At 36.3% G+C, this 12,535-nt stretch overlaps 1 protein-coding gene across 2 annotated transcripts in view; it reads right to left on the bottom strand.

Moving 5' to 3' along the window:
• Window positions 1–12,535, bottom strand: part of VWA8 (von Willebrand factor A domain containing 8) — a 181,776-nt gene that overhangs the window by 47,603 nt on the left and 121,638 nt on the right. For both annotated transcript variants that reach the window (XM_027720277.2, XM_039382906.1), the window contains 7 exons: window positions 11,560–11,668; window positions 10,504–10,642; window positions 9,145–9,347; window positions 2,568–2,684; window positions 2,022–2,086; window positions 1,797–1,922; window positions 1,067–1,176 (listed from right to left, as the gene is read on the bottom strand). In XM_027720277.2, coding sequence (XP_027576078.1) covers window positions 1,067–1,176; window positions 1,797–1,922; window positions 2,022–2,086; window positions 2,568–2,684; window positions 9,145–9,347; window positions 10,504–10,642; window positions 11,560–11,668 — 869 coding nt within the window. The remainder of the gene's footprint in view (window positions 1–1,066; window positions 1,177–1,796; window positions 1,923–2,021; window positions 2,087–2,567; window positions 2,685–9,144; window positions 9,348–10,503; window positions 10,643–11,559; window positions 11,669–12,535) is intronic.

Genomic DNA, 12,535 nt, shown 5'->3' with positions numbered 1-12,535 from the left:
CTGGAAATTATAACGATGTTTCTATCCATCTGAGGAATGATACTCTAGAATGTTTTCTAAATAAGGTAGGTAGAGGAAGGAAACTATTGTGCTCTGATGGTGCTTGATAAGTTGGTAGAGTAAACTCACAAGAGATAAAATGGATTCTAGATATTTAGGCTGTGGTTAGTTTTTGGTATCCACTTTGTTGCTGTTTATGCAAAATTAGCCCTATTTGTTATTTGCCAATAACATTTGCTTTATCACGTTTACACTGTGTTAATCTCATTTTTCATACTTATGCTAGCCACAAGAACCAGAACAAAACCTTTTCCCTCTTCAATAGATATAAAGTGGTTTCTCTGTTTCCTCTGCCTCTCTGAGACACAGTGGCAAAACCTATAAACTGTTAGGTGGGATGCACATGTACCAAGTACACCAGAGATTTTGTGCACCATGATCAAATGCTCAGGGTTGAAAATGCTATCAGATCTGAAGATAGACAGATCTTACCCGTCTGAATTACGACCACTGGAGATTTCTGCCTTATTCTGTAATTAAGACATGTCTCAATGCCTAGCATCATCTGGGAATTTTAATGATCAAATTCCCCCTATCTTTCAACACAGGTGTGATGGCCTGAATGGTCCCCTGCACACTATCGACAGAACTACAGAAACTGTGACTTCTGTTCTGTTTTAACAGTAGGTCTTTTGTATTTTTCTGAGGCTGGGAGATGTTTGTGTGCAGCAGATCTGCAACAGAGTACAACCTGATTTGTTCCCTTGTATTCCTGTTCTAATTGCTGTCTAGTCATCTTTCTTCCTTTTCCATTCTATATGCTTGTCCGTTTCCTGAAAGTCCATGACTGAGGGTCTTAAATGCTTAAATGAAACAAAGATGCTTTGGGCATGGGATGCGCCATGCCTTGTGAAAAGTTATTATTAAGCAAACATGATAAGGGGAGGACAAAAACAGAACTGGAGAGAAGGTTAATTACTCAGACCTTTAAAAAGCCTTGTTTGTGCAGCTGCAAACAGAAATGATAAAAAAAAAAGAAGAAACTAGTCAAGCTTGCATTCAATACCTGTTGTTAGGCCAAATCCCATTTCAGCTGGCTCTTCACTCAATGCATACAGCTGGCAAACCTCACTGTCTTGAGCTTCCATATGGGCACGCTTGGTTAAAAGAAATTTCCTGTAAAGGATACACATTTATAATAATTCCTGATTAAGCCTGTAACTCTAAACAAGGACTTTTATCTTCCGAAACAGTGAAAACATTCTGCATTTATATAAACAAGGTTATCAACACCTTTTGCTAAAACTAAATACAATTTACCAACATCTGTGAGATAGGAAAGGGTAAGCCAGCAATTGGCAGATTTGTCTTCTGGCAACTATTTACACATTTTCATTTGCTGTTGATTTATAAAAACAAGATAGTGCAGTAACATTTCTTCCATGTGATCATGAAAGTAAAGGAAGTAGGTGCCAACTCTGGACAATGTGTCTGTATTTCCAAGACTAGGTCCATGAACATTGTTATTTCTGAAGTTCAATACCACCTCAGTAAAATCAGTATAAATATGCATACAATCAAAGCTAGTCTACACTTTAAGAGGCAGGCATATCCTGTTCATTTCCTATTCTATAAGCCTACCTGCACTTTCACCACAAGCAAATCTGCATTTTAAACACCAAATTTTAATTCCAGTCAGTCTGAAAAAACAACTCTGCGACCAGGAGTGAAACTCCTGAACATAAACAAGACACAAACCAGAAATAATGCCACTAAGAAAACCATGTTGAACTAACTTATTTGTTTCATTTTCCACCAAGAGCCAGCGGTCTTCAGCTGCCAGGAAAACAGATTTCAGACTGATCGGAAGGGAGATGGTATGAGTTTGACCCTCCAATACATCCAGCACAATAAGGTGGTTTCTGTAAAATTGGAAGCCAAGAGAAGGATAATCAGATAGGGATATACACAAGGAAATCTGTTATAGATCAATATAATACAAGGATATAATTTATTCTTACCCTGCTTCTTTGTAGAACACCAGCCAGTTTTTGTGTGAAAACTCTCGGCACATTTTGTAGTTGCTCTGTATAAAAATATGTCATAGAGCAATTAGTGTTTGTTAGATCGTCCCAGTGAGTTTCCCTGACTCCCCTGAAAGTGCACTATTTTTTTTCCTTTATTTAGAAGAATCCATGGCATTAATTACCTATCAAAATGCTATCTAGCCTGTCTTGTTCCTAGTCATATAATTGCATAATAACTGAGTTCATTATTTTGGACAGAATTCCTTGTAACAAAATGTTCCATTATTTCCAGTTCTAGCTCCAAAGAGGGATATTTTAAAGATACATGTCTTCAGACCATTTATTTATATTTTTCATATCACTATTCCATAAAAATTAATAACTGTTTGCTGTGTAAGACATTTAAATACACAGAAGACTAAACAATTAAATGCTTGGGCTGTAATACCAGAAAAGCTTAATGATCCTGGGACTGTTTTTCAATACTGAGCTTTGCTTTTAAAAAAACTTAGTACAACAGAGGCAGGTGCGACTCCTCACCATCTCTTCTTTGTTGCGCCACCATGATGTTCTTTTAGGAGACTCTTGAGCATCTGGTAAGAGCAAAAGTCGGCGAAGGGCACCACTGCTTGTATCCAGCAACAATATAACATTGCTCTGTAAATGAAAAGCAGATCCATGTACATCTTAAGCTCATTTAAGAGACTGCAACAATTCTATCTGAAGCACTTTTGCAACTCCAGCAACTTAGGACATTTTGAAAAGGTAATCTAGATTTTGTTGGAAAACATAAGCTGAATTTTCCTCATTCTTTTCAAAGTTCATAGAGAAATTGAATTGGAGAGGTTTAAGTACATGCAAGGGCTCACATTCACTTCTGTATAACCTCTAGGAACTAGACCAGTATGGTTTACATGTCCAAGCTCTGATCAGTTACAGGTGAGGGACACATCAATTCGTTCTGTCAAGTCACTAAAATATTTCTTTTTACTTTATGTTTTCTTACCATTTCTCTAATGTACCCATGGCTTCAGTAACACCGAAGGTGACAAACTGGTGAAGAAGAAATGGCTTAGTACTTTCTCTCCAGTTTCATACTTCTGATACTCTGGAGCCTATTAAATATCTCAGTGTGTGACAATCCTTCTGTAACCTGCACACTCAGACAGCTTAGAGTGTCAGAGAGAGGACAGCTGTGGGAGGACAGCAGAACGGACATAAAAAGCAGACGGGGTATTGCACAGAGTGGTGCATTTTCCACGTCACACGAAAATATGGTATGCTAAATTTTGAACTTCTTCAGATTTCTCAATGCCCCAGGATCCACACATGTCAAATGACAGGGGCATTTTAAACATTTCTTTTTGCAAAATACTCCAGCTGCTCCTAATGTGTTTACCTAAGAATTCAAGAGAACAGTCATTCAGGGACAACCTTAACTGCATCAAATGAAATTTAAAAGGTACAAAGGAACAAGTTAATTAAGCCTTGGGTTGAATTTTTTGTTTGCCATTCAAGGAAATGTTAGGGTCTGCAAGGACATTAGGTTCTGCAAGAACTTACTAAAAGTAAACTGTCTACGTACAACATGTGCAATAACACATGATAGACGTTAAGGAAGTAAAACATAAATTCCCACAAATTCCCCTAAATAAAACAAATACAAACAATCTGAGTCACGGTGGTTTTGTTCTTTTTGGGTACACTTCATACCTTCACTAGAATTATTTGTGAGAGTTAACTTTAATAATGATAGAATTTTAAACTAAATATGGTAAAGCATTTAAAATATTATCAGTTATTTGGAGCATTTGGGAATTTCAGTTCAAGTTCAATATTTCTAAAAAAGGAAGTTTGCTTAGGTATTACAAACCAAAATTATATAAACGTGGTTCAGGAAAAAAAATAGGGCATTTGCTTTGGATTTTGATTTTCTGCTATATTTTATTTATACTATTCTGTAGCAGCACTGCTGTACCGAGGCAATGCATTAGCCTTCCACGTGAGATAAAGAACACATACGAATCAATTACATTTTTCCACTTAGCGTTAAATTTATGAGAGAAGTTGGTAATATAAAAAGCCTCTCCACCCCACCCCTTTTGATGTTAATGGTTTCCTTCTGTGCTGTGACTGATGTATATTCTGTCTGTGTTTAAGAATAGATTTTTGCGTCACTTGCGAACACATCCGAGAGCAGCTTTGGCAACTCTTCAAGCGGGCTGGGAAAAGACGTTGGTGTGCAATTCCACTGTGTTTGTTCTTGACTGGGAGAAAAGTAACCTTTGGGTGACCTCCCAACCCCAGTGTCTGGAATTCCAAGCTCTGGACAGATGCAATAACCAATCTTGTGAAGTGGTGTGCCTTTATTTTTAGTTACTCCAAAGTTTCCCTTTCCTTACCACTGTTTTTATTTTAGCCAGCATTTTCCTCTAAAAAGTCTTTAAATCAAACAGGGCTGTGATTCATTTTGCTGGTATGGGAAGTTTTTCCTTATAGTCTTGCAGACAGAGTGGAGAGCTTGGGGAATTTTCAGAGTGGGACAGTACAAATAACTCGCTTTAACCCTTTTGTATTTTGCTCCTCAAACTCACTGTCAGTTTTGATCTCTTCTGCCCTCACTGCTCATGTCCTGAGCAAGCAAGCTTGCAAATACAGACTCTTCTTAGCTGCCAGCTTCAGACTGAGGCTGATCTTTAGCTTGGCAGGGTAATCCCTTCATACCTCTTCTTGCCTCATGTACCACCTTTTCTATTAGAGTCATTCAAGGACCCCTTGAGTGACATACAGGTAACAATCCTGACACTGTAAATATTAGGCATAGATACAAACATTAACACACTGTTCACCAGGTTCAATTGAAAAAAGTCTGTGCAAGAATCTGTGGTTTGGGGCTCAAACCTCCATGTCTTCAGAGGAAGGGAAATGTATGCAAGTAGATTACTGGTGTTCTAATTCATGCAAGTGGCATCTTTCAGATGATTTGGGAGACTTTATTGTACTCAAGATTTCAGTGAACTGGGATAGAGATCTAGTAGAGATAAGCAGAGATATAAGCTTTGTGCTTATGGAAAATGAGTCTTCTCCCTTTCTATAAAAGATGCATACATTTCTATGTAAGCACATTTCTATGTGCTTGTAGAAAAGGAAAGTCTTATATAATATGCAGAAAAAAAAATAATTAAATAACATCTACTAGTTTTTGAAAAAAATACACCCTTTGTCCTGAAAACATACATCAGAATATTATGGGAACTAGAAGTTTCAGATGTTACTACTAGTATGTTACAGGTACTTCCATACTCAGGAATTACGTGCTTCAGGCCAGATCTGTTAAAAAAGTCAAAACTGTTAAAAAAGTCTTCTTTTAAATGATGATTGACATCTTCTATGTGTAGTGAGCAAGGTGGATCTCTGTGTCAGTTTCTGTGTCACAGGCTCCCTCACCCCCTTGTTATCAAGGAGCTTTGACAAAACTGCAGCAGCACATGGGACAGGGAAAAGCACTTCCCTCCCTCACTACCCCACTTCCTGACCAAGAAATATAAAAGCAGAGTTAAAGAATGCTGGCAGGACACTGCTTGGATGAACATTGTTGTGCTCCTTGACATAGACTATAGGTTACTCTGTTTGTCCAGATGCAGCCTTTCAGCAGAGTAAAGTGTGTGTAAAAAAACCTGGAAGTGTGCTGTTAACTTAAGGCAAATCAATTCTCCATGTGCATTTTGCTCCTACAACCCCATACAAAATCATGCATAGAGTTATCAAAATTCTTTTCAGTCTGTATTTGTTCTTCTTCTGAACACTAAAACTAATTGGTGCAGAAAGAAAAAGTGTAAGTGGTGGGCACAAAGCTTTAACAGGAAGTAGAAGTACACCCTGAAGTACACGTGGGCAGGGGCATTGCTGCTTTGAAAATATGAATGCAATTCCCATCTTACAAGGAAGTTACTTGAGATTTCTGAAAAGTCCTTTCAAAGTCTATCACTTTAGTCTGAACAAAAAGATAGAAGCAGAACAGGCTGTGCTCACCGAGACCAATGGCCAATGTGAGAAATAAAATCATTTACTCTTTCTCCAAGAAGATGTAAATGTGCTTTAAAATGAGATAAATACCCAATTTGTGCAATTAAGTTAAATCCCTGAGGAGTTTGCTTTCAGTAAAATTTTATTTAAATGGACAGGAAGGAATGGTGATTTTTTATTTTATTTCACTGGAGGGCTCTAATGAATCCAGATGGATGTCATCTGTGAAATAAATCACACAACTTTATTTGAAAAGCCACAGTATCATAATCTCATCTTTTCCAATAAGGTTATCTTCCATTTAAAACTGTTCTTTTTTATAAATTAGTCAGAAGCATTCATCTCCAAAGACCTTTATTAAAAGAAAAAATGGAAAAAAATGCTTTTGGTATTGTCTAATTAATGTATTATGTTATTTAGGAAATAGCAGCTGTCAAGTGGCCTTTTTACTTAATAAATGCAAGTTCTTATTCCTACAAATATTGCTAATACTTCTTGGTCTTTTTGCAAGTAAACACAAACGAACCTCTAAAGCATAACATACATCATTTATATTGCTTGTTTCTCTTGTTTTGCTTGATGCACCCTTAGCACAAGTGGCTAACCCTTGGAGCCTTGCCCAAAATACAGATGTGCCACTTTTCTTAACATGTGAATGCTGCAAATTTTGAGTTTATGCCTGCCAGTGACCTTAGCAGATCTGAAAGTAGTCATCTTGACTATATGTTAAGGCTCCTTCTGCTGCCAGTAGAAAGACAGAGGCACTTCCAGAGGACAATTCATCATGTTCTACCTTAACTGGGATGAAATGCTCTTCAGATCACCTTTATTCTCCTGGCAAATATAGAAGGTACTTGGATTATTGTCTTAGACCATATGCTTACCTCCTAATGTCAATAATAACGGATTTTATTTCATACACAGCAACATCCACCTCATTTCACAGGTGCACAGAGCACATGATGTTTCCATGGCTCCACTGCAGAAAGAGTTGGGAATGAAACCTTAGCTGTGAAGACTACAACAGCAGCATTTGTCTGACCTGTGTTTTGGTGACTTGCTTAAAAACCAATCCCAAATAAATTGCTAATGTAGTCCATGGATACAAGCATCCACTATACAAAAGAACCCCTTTTCATCTTTTTTTCTGATGCAGGAAGTGCAAGACTCTTACTTAAGTTCTCAAGAAGTCAAAAATTACTTTTGAATGGCGTCCTAAGTATACAATGACTTTTTGCAACCAAGTTTGTAATTAAATCAAATGTATTTTCACAAGCAATGAGTAAGATCTGCCTCAATTGTAACACTGTGTAAAAAGTTTTAAGATAATGCAAAACATTCAGAACATTTTAATTCTGTATTATTTTCCAGCAGTGTAAACCAGGCTTATTTACAGACAAGGTTTATTCACCTGTAGCACTTGCCAAGAAAGGCAAGTCTGAAACAGGTAATATTTAAGCTTTGCCAGAGAAAAACATGAAGTTACAGCTTGACTGAACTCACCTGGAAAGGGACACTGAGCTACAATAGTTTCTCCAAAGAGCAAATTTTATTTTAGTCTGAAAAACATATACATCATACTATCACTGAAAAATATATTCCATGAGGACAGACAAAACCAGACACTGAGAAAACTACCTAAAGCTTCACAGAAGAACCTTTGATAAAAGCTTCATTGCTGACACCAAATGCTACCGTGATTTGGTTAAAAACAAAATGGTAGAAATTTTAGAGAATTAGAAAACAAGGAATATTGCTGGCTTGATATTAAGAAGTGCGAGACATTCCAAACATTTTTAGATACAAGATAGACTGCCATCTGTTTTAGTTTCCTGCACCAACTTCGCCAAAGAAGAATAAGGATTATTTAGAACCAAACAAATGTGTTATGTGCAACTCAAAAGAGCTCAAATGGTACTTCTATAGTTGTTTAACAAGAAGGTAACCTCAGAATCATTTTTTTTCCAACTTGCATTGGAAAGTGTCCAAGGTGAAGCTAAAGAAGGCACAGGCAGTTCTACTAAAGGAAGAATTTTGTTTCTCATAAGGCATCGAGCTCAACTGTAGTGTTTGACACCAGAAAGTAGCACTGACACTTGACAAACATTCCTGGAACAACAGTACCACAAAAACACTAGAAATGACTGAAAATTATTTAACACCCCAATTCAATGTAGGAAAAGTTCTTCTAGATTGAAGTCTCTAACCTATTGAAAAATGTGCAGAAGAAATTCAGAAAAGGAAAAGGAAAAACCAGCCAACAACAATGACCAGATTTCATGCCCATGTCAAACCACAATGACTGGTAGGCAACATAATAAACTATTATTAATATTAAAAAATGAACAGCAGCACCACAGTATACACTGTTGTCTCTTCCCACTCTTGGGCAAAGAAATTTTGAATTGGAAATGTTACAATCAGTTCACTGACAGTAAGAGAAAGTAGAAAGCAAGCAATATTTGTCTTTAAAAAAAGCGTTTGACTCAAACCAACACAGACGTTGTCAGTGGTTCTAAATTTGCATTGCTGATACTCTGGATGTTAAGGCTTGCATAGTCTCCTTTCTAATCTTAATACTTCAAATGTTATAGAATGAGAAATGGATTCACCAAACAAATCAAAAATAGTGGCATGAAGGAAATATAAGCAACATTTTACTTTGTGACTCAGAAAACATCTCTTTTATATACTATTTGAAAAGTAAAAAAGGAAGCAGAACTTAAGTTCACATATTACACCTTACTCTGGACTTCACACTTTGCAAATATGCTGCTTGACTGAGACTCCTGAACTCGATCCACTCTCTCCCTTTCTCCCATGAAGGCCAATCTCTCTCTATCAGTGAGAAATAAGATAAGCAGGTAGAATTCAGCTTCAAGAATGTCCAGCTAAAAAGTGCAAGAGGAAAATCCCCACATAAAAACTGAAGCTGTAGGCAACTCCCAAGCTTCAAGTACAGTAAAAGAGAGAACATTCAGCAGGAGGTAGGCTATTTCCAGTCTACAGAGGTAGTCTCCTTGGTGATCCCACCCTCATGATGCTACTTTGCTCATCATTAAACATTTAGTTGCGTTTTAGTTTTTTTTACCTCCTCTTCATGTAGAACCACTTGACCTTTGAGTGGATTTCCCAGAGGAGCCACAGTCACAAAAGGTTGCCAGACACTTCCAACTGTTCTTGGGAAGAGGTCATAAAGATTCACAAAGTATCCACTCTTACTAGAAACATTCATGAAGTACAAAGTAACAGGATTGCAGGTAGTAACATAAAGAACGTTTTCAGGTTCCTCTTCTGAAATGAGAAAATAATGAAAGGCTGTGCATTGCTCTTTTGGAAATAGATGTGTCATACACTTGGCAGATAATACAGCAAAAAGTACAGAAAAATCACTTCTGTTGACACAGGAAGAGAGAAATGATCTCTTGATAGTGATTAAATATTAACAGGCGGAATCTTGTAACACTATTGACAAACAAGCAGTCCAAGACACATTTGTCTAGACAGGACTACAGCATCTGCCAGTTGCTAATATGTAAAAAACCTTTTCATTCGATTTTGTTTGTTTATAATCTTGGTTCATCCTCGTTCTCTATCCCATCTTCCCTTAAAATTCATGTATTCCTTCAAGAACTTTTCACATGTAGCACCTTCCTGAGTGACTGCAGACTATTCTTGAAATCAATACAGAGCCACCTAATTTCTGTTTGTTGCCATAAAAGTCTGCTAATCTATTTAAAAGTTGTACTACAAGTAGAAAAAGTATCATTCCAGTATTGATCATTAATGACCTGTTTATAACAACAATAAAGTTTAGACATGTTTAAAATTATGAACGCTAAATACATTTATGAATATTTCCAATGGTGCAATTCGCTTTGAGACATAAGTAGTACAGGTCAAGGTAGGCTTGATCCAGTGAGAAAGAATTTTAATCAGCATGAGAACAGTGGAAAAAAGCACAGCACTCTCCAAGTTAAAAGATTTGTATTAAAATCGAACTGACAGAGGAAAAGTCAAAGAATCGTTTTTAAGTAATGCAGACTTGCAATTTTGTGGCTGTGTTCTACTCTATTTACACATCTTTCCCTTAGTTTGAGAAGGATGCATATCCTTACAAAGACCACAATGACTCGGTGAAATTATGCTCCAAATTCAATGGCTGATTAATTTTGTATTTCACCTACTGTTTAAAAAAAAAAGTGGAAATCAAAAATTATTATTCCTATAGTCCATTCCCATAGTAGATATTTTAATTCCAATACTAAAATTCCTAGTATTATGCCTGTACTCCATTGCAAACATATCTAGAAATATCCACTACTATAAATGCACTGAAGTGTTACTATGCTTACGAAGTCAACAGTCTAGTCCTTCATCTTCTCCAAGATATCTCACTATTTATAATACTTGGGATCAACACAAAAGTTAGTAGCTTTTCTTACTGTACCTTTGGTTACAGTGACATCACAAACTATGTTAATTTCATCTAAAGGCAGTGTCCAAAAAGCAAGTTCTTCAGTGAAATTGAGGGACCTGGCTTCATGTCGTTCCACTGGAAAGCCTTGAATATTTAAGTACACAGGGCCCTAAAACAAATGATAACAATGAGGGCTTCCTAAAATATCCCACTCTCCATTTTTCATGAAAATCTAGAAATGTTCTTCAAGGCATAATACTCTTAACACCAAAACCAGACCAATTACTAACTAAATAAAAGGGAAATGTTTTCTGCAAGCTCTCTTTACATTTTCTTTACAGTACGGAAACCATTATGCCTTTTCACTTTAGTCTTTTAATGGTTTGGAACCATTATTGCTTAATGACATGAAGGAGGTATCATGTACTGATAAAAAGCAGTTCATACAAAGAAAAAAATCAGAACATTTTTGTTTCAAAGAAGTTCGATGGCAATTTCTTTTTATATAAAGTTTAAATCTCACCCCTACATCACATCAGAAGTTAATGTTTTTCCTCACTCACTGCAGTAATAATTACTGAAGTTCAACCAAGAACCCAGAGCTGAAAAGGACTTAGAAACTTTGGCTGCAGATAAAATTTTACCAAAGGTTCAGATTCAAACTTGGAAGTGCCAAAGACTTGTAAGAATTCAGCTGTATGCAAAATAGAAAAAGAAAACAGCTTTATTTTCAGTCTCTGATCATAGTCAATAATTGAGGTCTGGGGTCTGAAACTGGCCACCTCCAAGCATCCAAAACAGCTATGAAGTTCTTTCACATGTGGTACTTTCAATATTCTTATAAAAATCTCTTTTAAAGAACTTCTGGCAATCTTAGTGATTTAAAAGCACATCTTACATTGCGAGGGTTAGGTATATAAAAATGATAATGTTCTGGTCAGTATAAAAACCCCAAGAACAAACGATAAGAACCACACTTTGTACACACTCTTTTTCCTAGAGAAATTAATCACATTTTAGATCCTTCATGTCCCAGTACATAAAACCAGTATTATATGAATTAAAAAAAAAGTTTAAAATACAAACCTTTACATCTATTTTTTGAGTTTCTGATGGACACAGCAGCTTCTGTTGTGCATTTTCTGGCTGATCAACTTTCCAGTAGCCCATAAATTTATGATCTGGTAATGGCAGTCTGTCAAATAATACAAGAACAAGTGAATCTGTACATTTATTAACCTGTAACTGATACAGAATAAATAATTTAAACAATTGCATTTTTCTAATTAAATATATCTGAAGATTCCTTGCTAAAAAAATTTCATTCCTTTTTAAATCACAAAAAATTTAGTCTCCTCTATTACTAATACAGTCACAATCTATGCAGTATCATAAAAGAAGAAGCAATGTATATAAAATGGCCTAAAAAGGATAAATTTTGTGACATATGCAGCAAAATATATCCAAACCATGTCTTGCTTTGCTTTATTCGGATCAGGCAGGGTGTGATAGCAACCGTTAAAGGAATTCCTGTCAGTGGCTCGCTCATCTAAAGCCCAGCAGAATAAGCAAAGTAAACACTGTAGCTAGTTAACAATGCAATAAAAGTTTCATTAATTATTTCTATTTATTTTACCACTGGTCACATGAACAAAGGCAAAGTAATACAGACATGAGAGTACCCCATTGCCTTCTGGCCAACGCCATCTACAGAAAGGACAGGGACATCTTCAAAAGCCACATTTACTTGCCTCGGTAAGTAAATCCATTAATTTAGTATGAATTTAGTAGATTTATTCATTTCTGTACCTTTTATTTAGGGAAGAAATACAGGGATGACAGTAAAACTCACTTATATAGGAAAAGAAAATGCTGGTGTATGACGGTGTAGCATGACAGCAAAATAGGAACAGCACAATTTTTATTTCTTTCCTCTGAAGTGATTTGCAACCACTGAGAGCAATTTGAGTTCATTAAATGGCATGAATACCTTCAAGCTAATGAACTTATAACTTTTGGTTTCTTTTACTTGGGATCAATTGCTCCTAAAGAGACCTCCTAT

This window comes from Pipra filicauda, unplaced genomic scaffold (genome assembly GCF_003945595.2).
Source record: "Pipra filicauda isolate LSUMZ 115617 unplaced genomic scaffold, ASM394559v2 scaffold28_size6257848_pilon, whole genome shotgun sequence".
Lineage (NCBI taxonomy): Eukaryota > Metazoa > Chordata > Aves > Passeriformes > Pipridae > Pipra > Pipra filicauda.
This window is presented reverse-complemented; position numbering and strand designations above follow the sequence as displayed.